Source organism: Pteropus medius, unplaced genomic scaffold (assembly GCF_902729225.1).
Source record: "Pteropus medius unplaced genomic scaffold, Ma_sr-lr_union100, whole genome shotgun sequence".
Taxonomy (NCBI): Eukaryota; Metazoa; Chordata; class Mammalia; order Chiroptera; family Pteropodidae; genus Pteropus; species Pteropus medius.
The window spans coordinates 4,932,457-4,954,123 of record NW_024342467.1 but is presented as its reverse complement, the minus strand read 5'-3'; the positions used below and the strand labels follow the sequence as shown (position 1 = coordinate 4,954,123).

General features: G+C 33.8%; 1 protein-coding gene and 1 pseudogene across 7 annotated transcripts in view; one reads left to right on the top strand and one right to left on the bottom strand.

Moving 5' to 3' along the window:
- DGKB (diacylglycerol kinase beta) overlaps positions 1-21,667 on the top strand; it is a 581,858-nt gene that overhangs the window by 123,317 nt on the left and 436,874 nt on the right. For 3 of the 7 annotated variants that reach the window (XM_039862426.1, XM_039862424.1, XM_039862427.1), the window contains exons 3-4: positions 1,148-1,168; positions 10,485-10,638. In XM_039862426.1, coding sequence (XP_039718360.1) covers positions 1,148-1,168; positions 10,485-10,638 — 175 coding nt within the window. Of the gene's footprint in view, positions 1-1,147; positions 1,169-5,997; positions 6,019-10,484; positions 10,639-21,667 lie in introns of those variants that run through there. The other 4 variants (XM_039862429.1, XM_039862425.1, XM_039862430.1 and 1 more) reach the window with 2 other exon arrangements.
- LOC120602533 (uncharacterized) lies at positions 20,568-20,686 on the bottom strand (annotated as a pseudogene).

Genomic DNA, 21,667 nt, shown 5'->3' with positions numbered 1-21,667 from the left:
TTCACAACAATATCCATAATTAAAACCTATGTATCTGGAATCCCAGTGTAAGACTGATGCCTTTTCTTCTTCACTTCATTGATTAGGCCATAGAATGAAAGGGAAGACCTTGAGAGATGAGTAGAAAAAGGAGAAGGGAAAGGTATTTCACATAAGCAATGTCATTCAGTGTGCATGAAATAGTACACTGAATGACATTTCATATGTAACAAGTATGGCATATTTCAGTGCCCATAATTATTACTGACTCATACCTAACAAGGTAAGAGATTCCTATTAGTCTCCATCTAATCTTATGTGAATAATGTAAATTGTATGATTACAGCTTGTTTATAGTAGCCATTCAATCTTCGAGGGTGTTCATAGTAAAACAGTCAGGACATTAAGATATAAATTATTCATGAATTTAATGGAATTTTATAATAAGAAATAACCAGTTTGAAATGAACGCTCGCTCGCGCTCTCTCTCTCTCTCTCTCTCTCTCTCTCTCTCTCTATATATATATATATATATATATATATATATATATATTCGTCCCTGGATTTTAAATTCAATTCTATATTTTCCATTTATATCTAAAATTATAGGAAGAAATTAAGTAGTGGCATATGTATGGAAAGGTATTTTTAAAGGTATAGAAAAAGGCTAGGCATATGCTTCTAATAGAAGGAAATTTTAGGAGTGGGGACTAAGTATTCACAATCTAATATATCTTTATACTACTGTATATTCTCTAATCTCTATAGGGCTTTAATAATACTGTATGTGTTATTCATTGTATTTATAACATGTCAATTAGACTGTTTGCTTATTACCTTCAAGATTGATCTAGTTAGCGATTCTCAAACTTTAGCTTGCATCAGAATCACCTGGAGGTCTTAAAACACAGATTTCTGCCTGCTCCCCTACTGCTCTCCTTAGTTTCCATGTTTCTAGGGTGGGGTTCAAAAACTTGTATTTCTATCAGTTTCCTAGTTGACTCTGATGCTGCTGTTTTGTAACCACATTTGGAGACCCATGCATCTAGGGTATTTTTAAAACAATCTGTGAACTTGACCTTTTGGTTAAATTATCAGGGATAATGAGATAATGAGTATAAATTACCTTACATTAATACATGTATTCTTTCTTTCCTTGCATGCACAGAAACAAGACATTCTTAACCAAGTAAGACATTTTCTTTTCTATTAAAATCTATCTCTCTTGATTCTGATGTGAGCTATACATTTCTCATCTGTATCACTGAGCTATACTTCTGTATCAGTAAGATTCATATAATATGCAAGATTCTCTATAATACTTATAAAGTTATAATTGACTGATATCTGTGAAATCAAAGTCTCAAATGGAGGAATTGATACATTAATGGAATCAAAAAGTGTCCAGACTGTGGGCTTTAGTTTTATAGAGTCTTGAATTAATTTTCTAATTTCACCAAATATAATCAGATTCAGATAAAATAATTTATTTAAAGAAAATTCTAATTTATTAATTTACAATAAGAGGTTTAAAATTGCATTTAAATATAATTGGTAAGGACTTTTTAAAGTTTGATCTATAGTGCTATTAGAATCCGTGAGGGAAATATAATTAAGAAGCTATTGATTTTTGCCCTTTCAGGGAAAAAATAGTAACCCATCTTTCCTAGTAAAGTCTATTTTATAAAGCAAATTTTAGGTCCACAGTTAAGTTGGATATAGAAAACTATAACACATTTTTGGGGTCTCTAAATGGATTGTTCTATCACACTAGGAATATATCTTACTAATACACATGTGTTGTCTAAAGCTATAACATTGTGTCATTGGACAATACTGGATATGTAGGTACCAGTAGCTTCTTATTCACAGATTTCCTATTGTTTCAATGACTGCAAGCACTAATTTCATCTCTCAACATGTTACAGTCAAATCGATTGTATTAGAATGATCTTGACTGACCTAGACAGAGGTCCTACATATTACAATCTTTTAAAATGAGGCACAACTGAAATAGCATCTCATTGACTGTGGTGACTTTTACTAGCTTCCTTCAGAGGATAGCCATTCCTGACCTCATCTCTGACCTTTGTGGAAACCTACTAGCTCCCCCAATGGCAGGCTATATGAACTTTATAGTATTAGGAGGCAACTCAGAGTGAATGGTTGCTTTTATGAAGCAGGCCTTAGCTATTAAGGGGCATTTGTTTAGCACCTTGATCAACAAACACACCTTTCTGCACAGCCCGCATCTCCACTAGAGACTGTCTGAAAATTGGTGTCATAGGTAGCCCTGCTTCTTCGTGGGGTCAGCAAAATGAGTTCCTTCCGCTCATGCCTCCTTGCTCAGTCTTCTTTCCATATACAATTATTTAGTAGGCAAGCAATTTCAGTATAGAAAGAATAGGGAAAGCTGAGAGTCGCCTAAGGGAAAAATAATTAGGGCTTGAATATTTGTTACTTTATTTGTGTTGTGTATCAGTATTCTGTGAGTATAGATTTTCTCTACATTTTCTGTTTGTAGATGATTCTTGGCCCATTACATTTTCGTAACTCCCTGGTGTTCCCTTATCTTTGCACTTGGTATTCTGCACTGTAGTTTTTGTTAATGTGTATATTACATTTAAACAAGTTGCTTCAATCCCTTAATAAATTGCATGAGAATTCAAAACCAACATTTTATATTGCTGCTGCCTACTGTAATATTTTAAATGTCTTTAATAAGGATATTGACACATATAATTATAAGCAATGTTATTGTAAGCTGTAATTGTCCTTCCAAACCTAATTCAAACTTTCCCATTAAGGAAAGCATCTGGAAAGTATAACAGAGAAAACATGGTTTTAGGAATCCAACTGAACTGAGTTCAAATTCCACATCTGCCACATATTAGCAGGTCTTGGACAAGTATTTGATCTCTTGTAGCTTCAGTTTGTTCACGTATAAGATAAGACTGTCAGCCTTATTGAGTTGTTAAAAGGATTAAATTCTATGTACAATTATTAGTTCTTCGTGTTACATAAAGATATTCCATTGATGTTTAGAGGCAGTGGCTGTTGGTCACACTTTAGCGATGACCAACATGATTTCATACAAAACTTCTGAAGTACGAAAGGTGGAAGTGAGAATATCTGAGATACATCTCCACCCAATTCTGTAACCTTGATTTTTTCAGTCTCACTCTTCTCATCTATAAAGGCTGGCCATAACCCAGAATGCTGTCATGGTAGTAGAGTTATTGTGTTTGTTTTATGTGCTCCACCTCCCCAAACTACATAAATATCAGAAGAGTTAGCAAGGAATGGAAGTAACATGTTAATCAGTTTATCAATATTTCTGCTTCTCTTCCCTATTACTATCAATTTCAATCATCTTCCTCTTCTTAGCAAACCTATAATCAGAACACAGTTTTGAAAACACACTACCAAACTGAATAATATAATGCCTGCTACAATTCTGTTAACCTGATATTGACTATGTATTAATTATTGTTGAAATGTATAGTAAGTTTCATATCACTATGTGGCTTCAATTTTTATGCCTTGATAGAGAATTGCTGTGGAATAGAATAAAATTATGTTCAACAAACTGAGAAGATATTTACATAAATACTTGAGATTAATTACTTACATTATTTAATAATTAAACTAATTGAAAAGCTTCTTGAAATTTTCTTGTAAATTGCACTGAGGCTCAAATCACATTTACAAAAAATACATTATCTTATACCTATGACAACATTTAGAGTTGACAAATGGACCATCTGCTACATCTTATTCTAAAATTGAAAGTTTAAATTAATTGGCTGCTTCAAGTGGCTGGGTGATAGCTGTCACAGTCTATCTATCCCTCCTCTAACTTTCTGGAAAAAACATACTAAAAACTTAAAAATTGTTATTTAAGGTCCATAGTAATTGCTTCTAATTGTTTCTCTACAAATGAGTTTTAAAAATAAGTTTAAATAATTTGTAAAATAAATTAGTAACACTTCAGAATTTAATACTAACAGCCAACTTTGAAATATGGAATTTAAACATTTTCTATATATTGTTCTTTTATAACATTTATTAAATAATTTATATAGGAGATAAAAACCAGACTAGAGAAAAAAGTAAAGCTGAGATCTTCAGGTGATATTTTTGCACTTTTCCAAGGACAAATAAAACAAATACTTTTGGTGTTTGCTATGCCTAAAGTTTATTTTGAGAGTTCGTTTATTGTTTTTGTCTGTGTGTTTTAATCATCAGAAATAGCTTTTTTGAGCAGAGCAATGAAAGATACTAGGGGAAAATAAATCTAAAGATTTGGATAGAAAGGATTAGAATATCTAAGGATTTTACAAGTTTTTTTTAATAGGTAAAATATTATAAATAATATCTTTTAAGATCAACAAGTTAAATTTTTCACTTAGAAAAATACCCCCAAAGGCAATGTGAACAATAGACTAAGTCGAAGAGAATACCAGTTCTGAGTTATTAAAGCAGCATAGTCAAGTGATGAAAACTGAATGACAATGAGGATTATAATGGAGGCCGGGGAGAGATTTAGAGCGCATTTCAGATATATGGTCAAAACTAAGAGGTTACATTTGGAGTGTCAAAGGATTATTGATAGGCCTGTGAATAGAGATGCTAGTGATAAACTGGTGGCAAATTATCTTGTACTATATATGAATATTAGAAAATCTGTCCATAAAATCATATGTTGATTAACTATAACACAGTGGACTTTGAAGTTAGGTACTAACTAGCAGTTTTTAGACTCTGGGGAATTTATTTAACTTTCTGAGCCTCAATTTCCTCATCTATAAAATAGGAGTGATAATAGCATCTATTCACTGGGTAATTGTGAAGATTAAAAATATAGAATACATATTAATATACTTAGCACAGCTCCTAAAACACAGTGACATTTATATAGTGTTTCCATTATATGCAACAAACATTTTAATCAAATATCTGATAATCATCTTCCAATTTATAGATAATAGAACATATCACTGACTAAAAAGGTTATAAGGAGAGATTGGAATTTTAAGGAGTTTGGCATAAAACAGCCACCTATCAGAGATAAACATACAAAAAGTGAGAAAAGCATTTGGAATAGAAAGAAGCTATTGAATTATATCTCAGTGTATTTACTGCATTTATAAAATACACTAGATATTGCGTCTGGTCCTTTGGGAGAAATAGAAATGTTGAAGACGATCTTTGCTATCAAAGAGTGTCGAACTAATACATATATTTTACAAATTGTTGACAAAATACTTTAACTCAGGGAATTCTTAAGCCTTAAAAACAATTAGTGGATTCCTCAACCCATTTGGAAAACCTCAGTCCTTCAGTCTTACTCACTGACTGAGAATTTCCTGGACTTCCACCCCTCAGAGTACTCACACTGGTAGATTTGGGCCTAAATGGATTAAAAAGATCAGAATTTATGTGTGCTTCAGTAACAGCTTACAACTGTCCTAATGACAGCACTGAAAAATAGACAAGATAGTGTCATAATAGATTGAAACAGATGCTAACTGAAGTGCAAAACTTAGTTGGATACAGATCCTTGATTATAAGATATACTGAAAATCACAATAAAAACATTCTGTTTAAAATTCTTCCAATCCATCGTTTGCATTTTGTAATTATATGCTAAAATAACTGGGAGTAGCACTATTTGTTATTCTTGCTATTTAACATCCTTTACTAAAATATACATGTCTAATTTCCTCTCTACTGAGTCTTAATAATTGTTAGTCTTAGGTAAAGCTACAATTAATGGAGTATGTGCCTCTGACGTGGTAAACAATTTTTTATTTGCCAAAAGTAATTTTTAAAAATTCCAGGTTTTCACAATTTTTACTCTTCCACTATAGAGGGTGTTTCTCCATGGCAGTTTTAGGGGACTGTCAAGCAGCTCTCAACTAATGAACAATCAATTAATGAACAATCAAAGATAAACATAAGAAATGAGACATTTAAAAATGCAGTTTTTCCTGAAAATATTTTCATATCACAAAGATGTATTTGAAATCTCAGAAAGTTAGCCATGTTCTTTTGCCCAGTAGCTAACATAGTATTATTGTACGCATACTAGGTACTCAATCAACACTTGTTAAGAAACGAGTTAAAGTCAATTATTTGTTCATGGTTTTAGCTAGTTGCTTAATCTATAATAGTTCAGTGATTAATTTTTGTCTTTTAAAGACCATTTATTAATTAACAGGATCATGTGGCCGTAATAATCTTCCTTTACATCAAACAAAAGATAATCTAAGTTCAATTTTCAGATTTTCACACAAACGTATACACAGCTAATTAATAAATCTCTCAAATCATGTGATTTCCTCTGCAAACTCTCCAATGACTATTCCTCTCACTCTACCATCAAATCAAAACTATTGATGGTCCGATAACCTTCATTATCTGCCCCATCTACACAACTTCAAAGATCAGGTCTTTGACAGTATCGCCTACTACTCCAGTCCTCCCTTACTCCTGCTCCAGTCTCCTGCTTCTCCTCACTGGCTCCTTTAGAAAGCCCTCTAAAACAGGAGCCTCTTTATACCTCAGGGCATTTGCGCTACCTGTTTTGGCTATCTGGAATGCTCTTTCTCCAAATATGTACAAAGCTCTCTCCCACATCTCCTTCAAATCTTTATTCAAAGAACATTTTCTCATTTTCTGATCATGAGATTTAAAACTGCAAGCATATCTCCCCCACTCCCCACCAAGTATATTAACCTTTGTCTTTATTTTTCCTACAACACCGTTGTTTTCTTATTCCCTTTATTAGTAGATAAACCCCTGATGGAAGGACTTTTGCATGTTCTAGTAACATTTTTATTCAAACACGTAGAGCAGAACCTAGTGCAAAGTGGGTGCACAGTGAATATTTGCTAAGTACAAGAAAATCTCCATCCTAAGACTGCCAAAATAAAGTAATGATAGCATGACGACATTTATTTTCACTCGCTTTGAATCATTTGGATGAGTAGTAGTGCCATATATTTAGTATTAATAGGGATTTAAAAACAAAGGGTCCAGATGGTCAGATATCATAATGAAAAGCATATAGAAATGTGTTTTGAATTTGTGCCAATTTGGCAACAACATCTGAGCAGCTTCATCAGTCTGTATTCTTTACAGATTTTCTATGTTATCTCCCTAAATAGTCTATGGATGCTACTTACAGAAAAAAAAAAAATTGAAAAAACAGTTTTCAGAATTTTAAAAATTGTTTGGTGTATGTATCTCTGAGCTTACAGCCAATTCAATTAAGTGTGACCCACTTTTTTCATTAGAGTTTCCATTGATATGCATATAAATGATCTCATTCTATTTAAAGGTCATGATCTTCAAAAATCAGTTTGAATGCTGCTTCATAACAGTAGTAAAAAATACAATACCTAAACTTGGAAATATTCTGTTAAATCATGAGATATAGAAAATATATAGATCAAGGACAGTGTCTATCCACTTACAGAAATGTTTGCTATTTTAAACAGCATAGAATTTTAGAAGAGATTTGAAAATTTTTTCCTAATAAGAAAAGAAGGAGATGGGTTAACCAGGAAAGACATTGAAGAATAATTCCTCAATGAATTGGACATTGAAGCCACTAATATTTTTAACTTTAAAGAAGTTTGAGTTTTGCAACATTGTAAATGGTGTGTAATGACAAGAAATGTAGGAGAAAGGAAATTTGCTCCCATCAACACTGTAAAGATTTTGAAGAAAGTTTATTTCATCAGTAAAACTTCAGTGGTAAATAGGATGAAATCATCTGATAGAAATCATTTAAGAAAGGAAATTTTTATTCTACTCTTATGTCTGTAGTAGGCTTTTATTTTTTAAAGTAAGACAATCTATTTTTAAATGCTTGCTTTCTGAAAGCAGTAATTTGCCAATATTGCCTGATACAGAACAATTATAGCAAAATATCTAAGATCCAAAATAATTGCAGGCTTGATTTGGAAAAGTGCAGTAAATTTTTCAGTTTTCTGGAACAATAAAGAACAGAGCCGATTAAGATAATAAAAAATCTATCTGACCACAAACCATTGCTTCCTTTTATTTATTCCTTTACATACTAAATACTAAATGCATACTAAATGCCCAAGGGTACATTAAGTACTCTTTATATCAGTTTACATCAATTTTATATTACATTTAAGCAATAACCCTGAATAGTTGATTTTATATGGAGAAAAGGCTTATAGCTGTCAGAGAATAAAACTAAGCTGTTTTTTACTTACTGAGCAAGGGAGTGCTGTGACGCGAGAAAGTTAAGAAAGTTTTCTTGATAACCGCAAAAAAAAAAAAGGACTGAGTTATTTTTATTAAGAGGGGTGCCATACCTGCTCACCATCATACAGGGAGAAGGTATTGGATCCGAGAGTTGATCCAGGTAGTGTAGTCTGACTTCAAAACTATACTCCTACCATCTGTTGTTCCTGAGACATTGCTGATGCCAAAAGGCTTGGGGTACAGAAGGAAGAGGAACTATATACAACCTTATTTCTAACCACAAAGCCTAGGTATATGTTCATCAAATAAACTTCCTATAACTTTGCAATAAAATTAACTCTTTGTTACCTGTGGATTTTTATACATGTTTAAAATTTATAGATATATCTCTCAATGTTGGTGACTCATCCAACTGAAAGTGGATTACTTCTCTTTCAACAGGACGTCTCTAAGGAGCCATAGCAGTAAGGATAGGTGCCCCTACTCAGGAATACTTATTTGTACACAGCAGTCTGGCTGTTGGCCTTATCTGCATATTTTAAAACCTTAGCTTTATTCACTGTGGCAAAATGCATTTTGAAAGTACTTGTTATTTGAGGCTGTTCTTATATTTTTTATAGTTTTTATAGTTTTTAGGTATGTGGCTCCATTCATAAGTGGAATTTACAATAATCTGTGGTAGTGATGATTTATTAAATATAGAATAAAATGAAATCTTTTTATTGCCACAAATATAAACATCTGAAGTGCCTACCTGAAAATGAATAAAAAATGCAGACTAAACTAAACTGAGAATATCACATGAAGGTGTAGGCAGAATCTTGGAACCATTAATAAACAAAGTGAAGATTTTTGGCTTTTTTTTTTAATTGTCTTGAGATTATATGAGGAACAAAAGTATACATAGTACATATACTTAATTGACACATGATCTGATCAATGAAAATTTACTTTCTCTAATGATATCCTTATATGTCATATTCCATTTCAGGTTTATTCAAAATAATACAATAATAAAATTGGTTATTATCTACCACCTTACCCCAATATTATATATGAAAAACAGACTTTTTAATCCAAAATATCAGTTTAACGAATTACTTTTATGCTCATCTGCCAGGAGTTTGAACAAAATTAAGAACATCAGTCTGCCAAATATTTGTGTGTGTGTGTGTGTGTGTCCTACTTTTAATTAATCTCAGTTACATTAAACTGGATGAGGGGGAAAAAAATGCCCTTCAAATTCTTCCTATGAGGCCTATTGTCCCTGTACTCTCTTGATCTGGACATATGTGGCTTTATTCCAGTTTCTTCTTTGTAGGTCTCTCTGTCTCTTCAAATGGCTTACTAGATAGGACCCAATACAACTTCACTGGCCTTCTCTTCCATGTGGTCTACATTTATTTCAAAGGAAACACATATGCACTGTTGTTCCTGAAGTCACAGGGAGTGTTGGCCAAGCCTAATATAGTACCATTCACTTGCCTTTGCCCTAATTTCCCAGGAGAGATTCAGTTCCTGGCCCCCTGACTTTCCTTGCTTGGAGAAAGCAAGCTCTCTGGGTAGCTTCTGTAAAATCGTCTTATTAGCTTGAAAATAGAAAGTGGCTGCTGTCGCCATTTCCCCAAGAGGACTCTTAACGTGGTAATGGTTCTCTCCAAAGAAATGGTCACTTTTTTATAGTCCTGCAGTGTATAAGACTAGACAAGGATCTTGAAATAGGTTTCTAAGAAAGTCTGCATCGCAAATTTTAGAATTTCACTTTGGAACTTTTATCTGTTGATCTTTGGTGTTAGGGTGAAACTTGAATGTTAACTACTATTTCCAGTTGTTAAAACAGTATTTATCATCAGAAACAAAGAAAATAGATAAGAGAAATATCTTTCTTTGGAGTCTTCATGATTCTGCATTGGCATGTTCACTTTAATGGTCTGATTTAATCATTACAGCAAATGTGTGGGATTAGGAGTATTATTCCCAATTTACAGAGAAGGAAACTAAGTTTCAAAGAGTACATTTTTTAAAGTCATACAGAACTGTCTGATGGAAAGCTTCTGTTTTTCCTGCTACACCACCACAGGTAAGACATATGCATCTAATTACCAGTGTCAGACTAGAACTGCCAGATCTGTTTTTAGTCACCTACCTTTTATAGATTTGGATATAAAAATGAGGTAATTTCTATTGGTGATGATTTTGAACATAGTGTTATAACATCTTAACATTGGCTGAGTCTTTAAATATAATTTTTTTTTCAGACAATAGATTTTGAAGGTTTCAAGCTATTTATGAAGACATTCCTGGAAGCTGAGCTTCCCGATGATTTCACAGCACACCTATTCATGTCATTTAGCAACAAGTTTCCTCATTCTAGTCCAATGGTAAAAAGTAAGCCTGCTCTCCTTTCGGGTGGTAAGTTTAATTATTTACTTAAAAAATCTATATACAGTAAAAACCCCAAAGGGAAAATCAATATCAAGTTCTTTATAAGAGAAGAGCTGATTTGCTTAAAATTCATCTTTGTTGCAAGATTTATATTTTCATATTGAGTCTGTAAAGTATTTAAAATGTCTCCAAGATAATAAATCCTAAACATTAGATAAAATATACTTTATCTTTACCCATCACTTGTCATTTAGTGTTTTAGAAGTCTGTGTTTAGGTAATAATTTTAAATGATACTTTCATCAAATAAGGAAAAGTGGTCTTTTAAACGATTGAATTATATATATATATGTGTATATATATATATATATACATATATATATATATGGCTATATATATATGTAAACACAAAGCAGTTATGTCTAGACAACATTTAATGTCAGTTGTGGAAATTATCAATATACTTTCACATTTTTATGTTTGTAACATCAGAAAAGTGTTTTGATTTTTCTCTTGGATACTTAATTAAATTTTTGTCACCATAGTGGTGATTAGAGCTTTCATTATGTGTAGCTCTTTAGAGATGACTAATACATTAATTAATATCTGTTGCTAATTTTATCAATCTCCATCCATTCAGGAAAATAGAAATCTATGTGAGATAGGAAATTGGTTAAACAATATTGGAGTGCTGAAAAAGCACAAACAAACATTGAGATAATGCAGAGGTAGAAGCACATGATGCTCTTAGTTTGGAATAATCAAAACCCAGAAGCTTAAAGGAAGGACCTCTTTGAGCTGAGCTGCAGAGTTCTGAGCGGGTAGAGTGTTGTTTGGCAGATCTTGCCCTTAGATGTCTGTGAAGGGGATACTTCTTGGCTGGTGTTGGTAGCTCAGAAGCTCAAGGAAAGGCCTGCACCTTGGATATCAGACTTCTTCAAAGAATCATCATGATCCGTGCAGGACCCTGTCACTGGAGCTCACTGTGCCTTTCTCGGTGTGGAATAAGCAGAAACTAGCCCCTTGTCTTTCCTTCTAATGTCTCTGTAGTGCCCCCTTGAATCCCACAGGTTTCTAGTTGGCAGGGGGGAAATGTAGTCTATAGCAGTGTTTCTCAAACTCTTTGATCTCAGGGCTTTTTTGGGACCTTAAAAAATTTTGAGGACCCCAAAAAGCTTTGTTTATGTGGGTGACATCTATTGCTATCTGCCATTATTAGAGATGAGACATTTTAAAAATAATAATGAGCAACCCATTGCATGTTAACAAAAATAACGTATCTTTATGAGAATGACTTTTTAAAAAATATTTTGAGAAGAGTGGCATTTTTTTATTACTATGTCTTTATGTCTGGCTTCATGGAAGAGAACTGTCTTCCTGCTTCTGTGTTGCCATATGTCATGTAGCCTCTTGGAAACACCACTATGTGCTCATGAGAGTATGAGAGTGAAAAAAGCAAATGATATCTCAGAATCATCGTTGAAAGTGTTTTGATTTTACAAATCCCCTGAAAATGGCCTAGGGAATCCCAAGAGAGCCACTGGTCCAGAAATTTCCAGCTCGAGCATCACAAAGTAGAATATCGAAATGTGTGTAAAGCAATGAGAGGAAGTTCAGTAACTGGCACTCTGGTAAATAAAAATTTAAAACCTATAATTGAGAAATAGGTGGTTCAGGCATAAAGAAAATGGGCAATTTGATGAAAAGTCCACAGTATTAAGCCTTATGTTGTGCTGCCTCCCCCTTCTGTTAATGAAATATATTTTCCCTAGAGCAATCAGATGATGGTCCAAGTTAGTTTTAAAACAAGTATACACCACCTTCCACATGATATATTTGATCCCTTCAAATTCTGTAACAATTAGTATTTATCCTTAACTTTAACCATATAATTTTTTAGTTCCTAAAATAATTCCTCTCATATCATGAATCGATTGAGAGAACTCACGTGTGCTGTTTTTCTCTGAATGAGTTCCATTTGGTGTGTCCTTAAAGTGTGATGTCAGAGCTTACCAGTGTTCATGGCTGATCATTTTAAAGTGAGACAATTGCTTATAGTGATCTAGAAATTAAAACTTCCCACTTCTCCATTTCATGCTTTAAATGGACTGCACCTTAGACTGAATAAAATAACAACAGTGTTCCTTATTTAATTTTACATGAAGTGATACTGGCTTTGGGTTTTGAGAATGGAAAGGGGGAAACATTTTTTGATATGTTTACGGTCTGAGCAATTAATGTCAGAAAGGATAGAAAACATAAATTAATTAGTGTTCCCAGAAATTCAAATCTCAAACCTTCTTTTTTTTCATCTAACATATAGAACTACATAAGAAATGCCAAATTTATGAGGAATAGAAATCAAATCAGGTTTCAAAATAGAAAAAAATAATAAGGAATAATAGCTCTTACTTCATTTGGGACAATCACGTATTCTGCACAGACCTACTTGAAAGGAATTGTAAGAGAAGCTATGTAACCTTTATGCAGCAATAATAAACTGTGATTCCTTTTCAAAACTTGGCCTCCTTATTTAAAAACATAAGTGCACAGTGTTCTTTGTAGGATTGTTTCTAACCCTGCATACGTTTCAGACTTAACCTTTGATATTTTTTTTCTTTCTGGGTAATATGAAACACTAGACAACAATAGACTTTTCAAGGCCTGGGGTATCCTTGACTTGGAAACCGAAAAATAAATGTATTTTTATTTCTAGAACATTGCTTTGCAATAATCTAAGTCATCTACATAAGATGTATTTGTGGTTGGAAATCACGAATAACTTTTGAATAGAGAAGTGCTATAATCTGCTCTGTTTATCCCCTTTTACAGTTCACCATATTTCACTTCCATAATCTTATTGGGAATATGGTAGCTCTTCTTGACTCTATATATCAACTGAATAATAAAGCCTTCTCAATAAAAAGTAAAACTAATAATGAAAAAAAAAACTCTTCTTGTTAATGAATGATAATCAAGTATAGGAGATATGGTAAGAGTAAAAAAATAGTTTTTATAGAATAAAAATTTTAAATAATTATAAATGAGTATAAAGGTTGTGTGTGTAGATGTATTTTGTTGAGCTTGTAATACCTAATGATCCATCTGGCATTTTGTGTAGTGGATGATTTATTTTTTGGAACATTTTGTTGCAATGTAAGTGTGTCTTATCACCTATTTAAGTATAAGGTGATTACTTCTACTGTTCCTATGTTGGACTTTTAATATTTAAAGATATTCCTAATGTACCATCTTTCTCATAATCTCTTCTTATTTATTGTAAATGTCAGTTTCTTAATTTCTCACCTATCTCTGCTAGCCCAATGACCAACTTCTTATCCTACCTTTACCCCTAAAATCTATCACTTGAACTACTCTCTTCAGAATTGTTCATACATTTAGAAACTTCGTTTTTCTGCAAGTGGCTTATAAACTCTTAATGATGAATCTATATTGTGATCTCGTATTTCAGTTCCTATAACTTGAACACTGAGCATAACCAGGGAGAAATTTCATAAATATGCAGACTGTTGCCACTACAAGTTGCTAACACCTAGTATTAACATGGCTTTAACACCTCTTCAGTTTAAAAAAAATCTATTATAAAATGTATTTATTTTTGATATTTTTAGCTAAATCAATCGAGTTAAACTTCTAAAAGCTTTTTTAGGTTATTCACGTCTTCCTTCTTTCTTAACAGATGACATTTTTTCACATCATACAAAAATGCCTCAATTATTCCCTGTACAATCCAGAACATTTACTTCATCTCACAGAATATTAGCTATATTCTTGATGGAGATCTTCATCTGGACTCCTTCATAAGGAGTAAAATTAGATGTGTCTAAAAGTCAAATAATTATATTCTACCCAAACCTGCTTCTATTCCTATCTCCTCTCTTGGTGAATGGAACCCAAGTATCTATTAATTTTCCAATTCTAAAATTTTTGGATTCTTCCTATTCTACAGTGCCTCATGTTTCGCTAATTACAAAATGCTTTCTATTATTCATGATAACTTCTCACATTCTGCCAGTGTCAGTTTGATTCATCATTCATTGTTTGTATTATAGACCGTCAATTAGCATGGCTCCCAATGGGCCCTGACTTCCCATCTCCAAAATGTTATTTCTCACACAGAAGCTTAATTATATTAAATATATTACTCCAGGGTTTCCAAGTTTCAGGACTTTACTGTCATCTCGTGGAATGTTTTTTAAACTTTTATTTAAAACCAATTAAAGCAGAATTTCTTTGGTGAAGGGAAGGGGTGCAGGGGAGATATGAGTACAGGAGTCCTAGTCGCTCTGCCTTTCCCCCTCTTTTTGAGGTACCCCTTCTGAAATCCCCTTAATGAGACCACAGGTCCTGGGCAGGGCCATGAAGAAGATGATAAAATCTGAGTTCCACAGAATTAAGCCCAATGCCTTGTAGTTTATAGAGTCTGCCTATAGTCGAAAATTCTGTCTCCTTAACCCATGTACCCCTGATGCTTTTCCTATCCAACTGTTGGCTGTGACTTAAAAATGCTCTGCTTACTTAGAACTCTGTACTTTTCTGAATGATCTTTCCTTTTCCCTTTTAACAAAACCCAACTACTTCAGCCTCAGCTAATGCTTTACCCTAAGTCATTAGTATATGCTACGATGAATGCCAGGAATGCAATGATCAGTATGATGGGATACTAGAGTGTGCAACTGGGAAGCAACCCCTGGATCCCTTGTAAAAGTCACACCATCTGCCTCTTGTAGAATAGCTAGTTCCACCTTGCCCCTCCCCAACTCTCAGGTGCCAACTCAGCACAAACTCTGGGAATTAATTACCTTTAGCTAAATTATCTTTCTTTTTGTATAAGGTAGAAATTAATAGCAGTTATTAGTAACTGTTACTTTATCTAAAAATATAGTAATTAAAAGAGAATATACTATGATTTATTACTGGCTCAGACACCAATACCATATATTCCTGTTGGGCTCTGCAATATCCAAAATATCGATTCTGTAATAATAAATGTCCATTATTATCCATGAATTGGTGTAAGATTTTTGTCATTCTTTTTCTTTAATTTTTATATTTTTACTTTTTAAAATTATAGTTACATACAATAATGTATTAGTTTCAGTTATTACTTTTTATTAGTTGCTTTACAGAGCAGAAAGAGATTTTCCTAGCACCCTTTACATCAGAGCATGTCGTGAATTGACCAGTTTTACCATTTAATTATTCATTTTATTAATTCATTGATTCATGCTTCCAACAATCCATTTTTAAAAACACATTGTGTGTCAGGCATTCTACAGGAAAGCTGTGGATCCTTTAGAGCCAAGCAAAAGATAGACAATTAGGTGATCGGATATATTACAATAAAATAAATGCTGTGATGTATTTATCAGGATCACGTGACTAAGATTTTAACCATAAATCGAAATTATCCAGATTAAATAGAGGTTGGGAAAGGAACCAAAGGGAATTCGAAGTAGAGAAAACAACATTTACATTTCTATTCAAATATAAACAACATGTCTCATCAAAGGATAGTTAATGATTTGTAAGACATTCAGTATTTACTCATTTAAAAATATTTATCAATCACTTCTGGTGTGCCACATACTATTAAAATCTCTGGGGATATGTCAGTGAGCAAATTGGAACTCTTCCCACCCCATAGTTAATTACATTCTAGTAGGGAGAGAAAGACTGTTAAATAAGTAAAAATGTTTAGCATGTCAGATGGTATTAGTGCTACTGGCAAAAATGAATCATATAGAAAGCATGGGTTTAAGCTGAAGATAACTAGGAGTCCTGGGCTTCTCATGACTGACAGAAACTGTGATAAGAGTTATGAGATGATTGGGGGTGTAGCCCTGGCAGGATCAGAGTCCCAGTGGCCTTAGGAGGTTGGAGGAAGGTAGAGTTACTGTGAACACTGAGAGATCTGGGTCTGTGCCCTGGCTAAATTGGGCCAGGGTAGATCAAATGACTGGAGAAGGATGGCTGGAGAAGAGGCAAGAGAGGTAGCCAAGGCCATATGGTAAAGAGTTTTGTCTGGGATGCTAAGTTTTGAATTTTATCCGGAAGAAATTGGAAAGCCATTATAGGATTTTTAGCCAGAAGATGATCACACTGCCAGTGGTGTGGAGGCAATCGTGAAGCAGATTGAGACTAAAGGTATAAAGGAGTCCAGAAAATATGTAGGATTGAGAAAAATAGCAACTCTAAAAAAGTTCATGTACCTTTTTTTGTCCCCTCTCATTCATTGTCCATCAGATGTAGCAATGGTTAACTGATTTGTGCTGATAAACTATAATATCATTAGTGAGATGTAGCCATGTTCATGTTTTCTGTACAACTAGAGAGTCACAAGTACTTCTTTTAGGTAGAAAAGGAGAAATAATTCCTTTTTGTCCATAAAGAACTTAATCAAATTAAGAATAGAAAACTGCACAATGAAAATGAGGTACTTGAGCCTTTGGGAAAACATTATTTTGCCAAATGACTTTACTGAATGTTCTTGCCAAAAGAGACACTTCATTAATTGTGCTGAGAAGAAACTGTTACTCTTATCAGGACCGTCTTGAGGATATTAAAAATGTGTGTGTGTACGTGTGTGTGTGTGTGTGTGCGCGTGTGTGTATGTGTACTTTTTTACTGTAGGTACCTTTATTGTTCTTTTGTTTCTAATAAGCTACTTTAGTTTCCACAATGCTAAAAAAGGGCAGACAAATTTCTGAAAAACACAAACTCGACAGAGTGCCAAGCTTACGTGACTATGAGATAGGAAAATTTTTGACATGTAGTAGGCATTTAAAATATATTTGTACATTTATTAATGTTGATGCACTTTTATTGTTGATAATAATGATTCTCTATAGTCTGTGCAGCTTACATACTTCCTTACAAATGCTCTAGAAATAAAGATAAAAAATTTCTATCTATTGATCAACTTGCATTTATTTATATCAACCATTACCTTTCTTATGACTTTGTAGTATCAAATTCACACTTCTAATTAGTAGTAGTAATAATGCACAAATTATTTTACTCCACTAAATCTTCTATTGTGAAACCCTAAAAACTCTTCACTGAAACCGGAGAAAGCCCCACAACTTCAAGTACCAATTCATAATAAAATTACTGTCATAATGGAAAAGTTCCCTTATAATTTCTCCTTTAATTATTAAATGGCTTTGAATATGTTGGACTTGATTATACAGGTTTCTTTTTCTTTCTGAATATTCTAAATAAAATTTTGGTGTTCAAATTTTCTATATTTACTCTTAGATTTATTCACCCTGAATAAGGAGTTTTTAGAGTTTAAATTATATCTTAATAATTGCATATTACAAATAATAATGTTAAGATCATTGCACCGTCATGTTCACAAATATTTTTTACAGTTTTTGAGATACTAATAAAGGAAAATGTATATATGTTATTCAATACCTTACAGAGTCCCAAAGTAATTATAACATTATTTAATTTGTGATATGCCCTTAAAATGCCTAGTAATACCCAGGAAATATACAGTGGTATTGAGCATTTGCTGCACTCCACTAGAATGATCGCTGTATAAAAATGAGACTTTTCAACTGCTCTCTTTAATACTTTATCCCCAAGCCTAGAACCTGGTTTTATATGACTAATGTTAAAGGTCCTTGATATTTATTCGGTTTTATGTTTATAAAGGTGCATGCTATTTGTATAGCTATTGGAAAAATACAGATGAGCAAAAAGAAAAGTCATTCATAATTTACATCCCTATAAGAAAACGCTGGTAAAATCTGGTAAATATGTATATGCGTATGTGTATGTTTATGCAGGCAAACACTCATGGACACATGCTTCTCACAAACATGTATCATAATGGATGGCCCAAGAAATGGTCTGAATGGAAGATGAACATTGAGAGCCCTCAGACGTGGCTAGGATTTATAATTTCCTTCCAAAGGTTTATGAAATAATCAATGCATGCACTCTTAAGGGTCTTGAAAACCCGACTCATAACACAAAAGGTCATTTATGGAGAAGCAGAAGATAAATTCCTCTGATTTATTTTTCTCTCCCTAGCCCCACAAATTATCCTTAAAGCATGAAATCCCGGTTCAGACTGCCTTTTGAATTGTGGCTATACTGCTAGTCTTTGTCTCTGTTTGGCAGAACGTAAGATGGAGATAAGTGCATCTATCTTACTGGGTATTGTGGGGCTCGAAAGCATGATGTATTAGGTGCTTCTGCTTAACGAATTCCAGCTATTACCATTATTCATTAAACAGGTAATTTTCCAGAGTTTTAGTTTGCAGATATAGGATAATGGTCAAATTAAATGTGTCCCCCACCCCCGTAAAATGTCATACATTTTAAAAGAGTACAGTAAAATTTAAGGAGTACTATTGGGATTTCTTTATAATGTGACAAAAATAGAAATTTTGGTATTATGTCCTCATCTAATATGTGGTGTTTTTATTCTCATATTTAGATATATTCAAGGAACTGAGAGTAATTCAATCAGCTTTCAATTCTCTACCTACAGACAGCATGTTGCCTGCATTGTCCTCTATAGCCCAATGTAACTTTTTCGGCTGTATTGAAATATAATAGACAAATAGTTGCTCACATTTATGTCATATAATTCAATGAGTTTTTTTCAATTATAGTTGGCATACAATAATATATTAGTTTCAGTTGTACAGCATAGTGATTAGAGATCTATGTAACTCACAAAGTGATCACCCCACTAAATCTAGTACCCTATATATTTATTACAACATCGTTGACTATTTTCCTTATGCTACACTTTATGTCTCCATGACTATTTCGTAACTATCCATTTGTACAATCCCTTTGCCCTTTTTCACCATCACTCCCAACCCCACTCCTATCTAGTAACCCTCAAAATATTCTCTATCTGAGAGTTTCTTTTTTTGTTATTGTTGTTTATTTTGTTCTTTAGATTCCACTTGTATATGAAATCGTGTAATATTTGTATTTCTCTAGCTGACTAACTCCATTCATGGCAATACCCTCTAGGTCCATCAAGGCAATATATTTTTTCCATCCCCTTCCTTTTAGTCTGTGTGTGTGTTTTAATCTGAATTGAGTCTCTTGTAGGCAACATATGGAGGGGTCTTGTTTTCTTATCCATTCAGCTACCTTATCTTTTTGTTGGAGCACCTAATTATTTTCCATTTGAGGTACTTGTTGATAGGAATGTAGTTATTACCATTTTTGTTCATGTTTTTGATACATGTTTTTTCTTCTTAAAGAAGTCCCTCCAACATTTCCTGTAATACTGGCTCAGTGTTGATAAATTCCCTTAGCTTATTTCTATCTGGGAAGTTCTTAATTTGTCCTTTGACTCTAAATGATAGCTTTGATGAATAAAGTATTCTTGGTTGTAGATCCTGGGTTTTCCTCACTTTGAATATTTTACGCCAAGCCCTTCTCTGTCCTGCAAAGTTTCTTTTGAGAAATCAGCTGCCAGTCTTATGGGTGCTCCCTTGTAGGTAACTAACCGCTTTTCTCTTGCTGCTTTTAAGATCCCCTCTTTGTATTTAAGCTTTGGCATTTCAATTATGTTGTATCTTGGTGTGGGCTTCTTTGGGTTCCTCTTTCTTAGGACTCTGAGCTTCCTTGGGTTATAGGTCTATTTCCTTTACCAGATGAGGGAAGTTTTCTGTCATTATTTCTTCAAATAGCTCTTCGATGTCTTTTTTTCCTTCAGGTACCCCTATGACACTGATATTTTTACATTTAATAGTGTCCTATAGGCTCCTTAAGTTACTATTATAGTCTTGGCTTCTTTTTTCTTTACAGTCTTATTGAATGTCCTTAGCTTTCCCATCCTCTATGTCGGCAGTTCGATCTTTTTTTTTTTTCTTTAAATTTTTTTTTAGGCGAGGCAACCCTTGACCTCACAGATTGCAAGGACCTCGTCAGTTTACAATCCCTTATTTTTTATGCCTACAGCACCTGTTCTTCCTAGGTGGTCTCCCATCCAAGTACTAACCAGGCCTGACCCTGCTTAGCTCCTGAGATCAGACGGGATTGGGCTTGTTCAAGGTAGCATGGCCATAGACGCGACCCTCTTCTTTATCCACTCTGTTTATTCCAACTAATAGACTCTTCATCTCAGATAACGTGTTCTTCATTTCTGACTTTTATAATTTCCATTTCCAGTTTTGTGTTTTTTTTATCTCTTTGTTAAAGTTCTCACTGAATTCATCTACACTTCCCGAAAGCTCATTGAGCATCTTTATAATCAGCGTTTTGAACTCTGCTTCTGTTAAATTGCTTGACTCCATTATTCCTGGATCTCTGTTCTGTTCTCTCATGATTTCTGTTTCTTTGTCTTCGCATTTTGGCTGCCTTTCCATGTCTGTTTCTATGTACTAAGTAAAGCTTCTAAGTTTTCTGGTCTTATTAGAATGGCTTTGTGTAGTAGTTGTTCAGTGGCACAGTCCTGAGAAGGTTCAGCCACAGACCAAGTTTAGCAGCTGGCTTGGAGTTGGTGCTCAAAGCACTCCAAGAAAGTCTGCTTGGGGACACAGCCCCTTTGAAAGGCATCTGCCCTTGCCACCTGCCACTGACTGCCACTGCCATACCCTTTGTCCCACTCAGTCACTCTAATGGGGCAGCCTCGGGTCTCTGCCCCCTCCTACCTTCTACTGTTGCAGGTAGATTTCTTTCTCGAGTTGTAGGGCTTCTGGTCATTTAGATCCCCGGTGACTCTGCTTGCTGTTTGCTCCACGTTTCCTTCACAGCTTTGGTGTGGTTGCCAGGGGAGATTAACAAAACCTATGCCATTTTGTCAGTCCTAATTTAAATTTAAATTAGTTAACAATTCAACAAAACAAATTTAGTTTTTCATTCACGCCAGCCTCCTTTCACATGCTTAAGAGTCATGTGTGGTTAATACTACTATATTGAACAGTATATATACGCACACATATATATACTGTTCAATATAGTGTGTGTGTGTGTATATACACACACACACACACACACACACATACGTATTTCTATTAGTGCGGAATACTCTATTGAAAAGGTCTGGTATG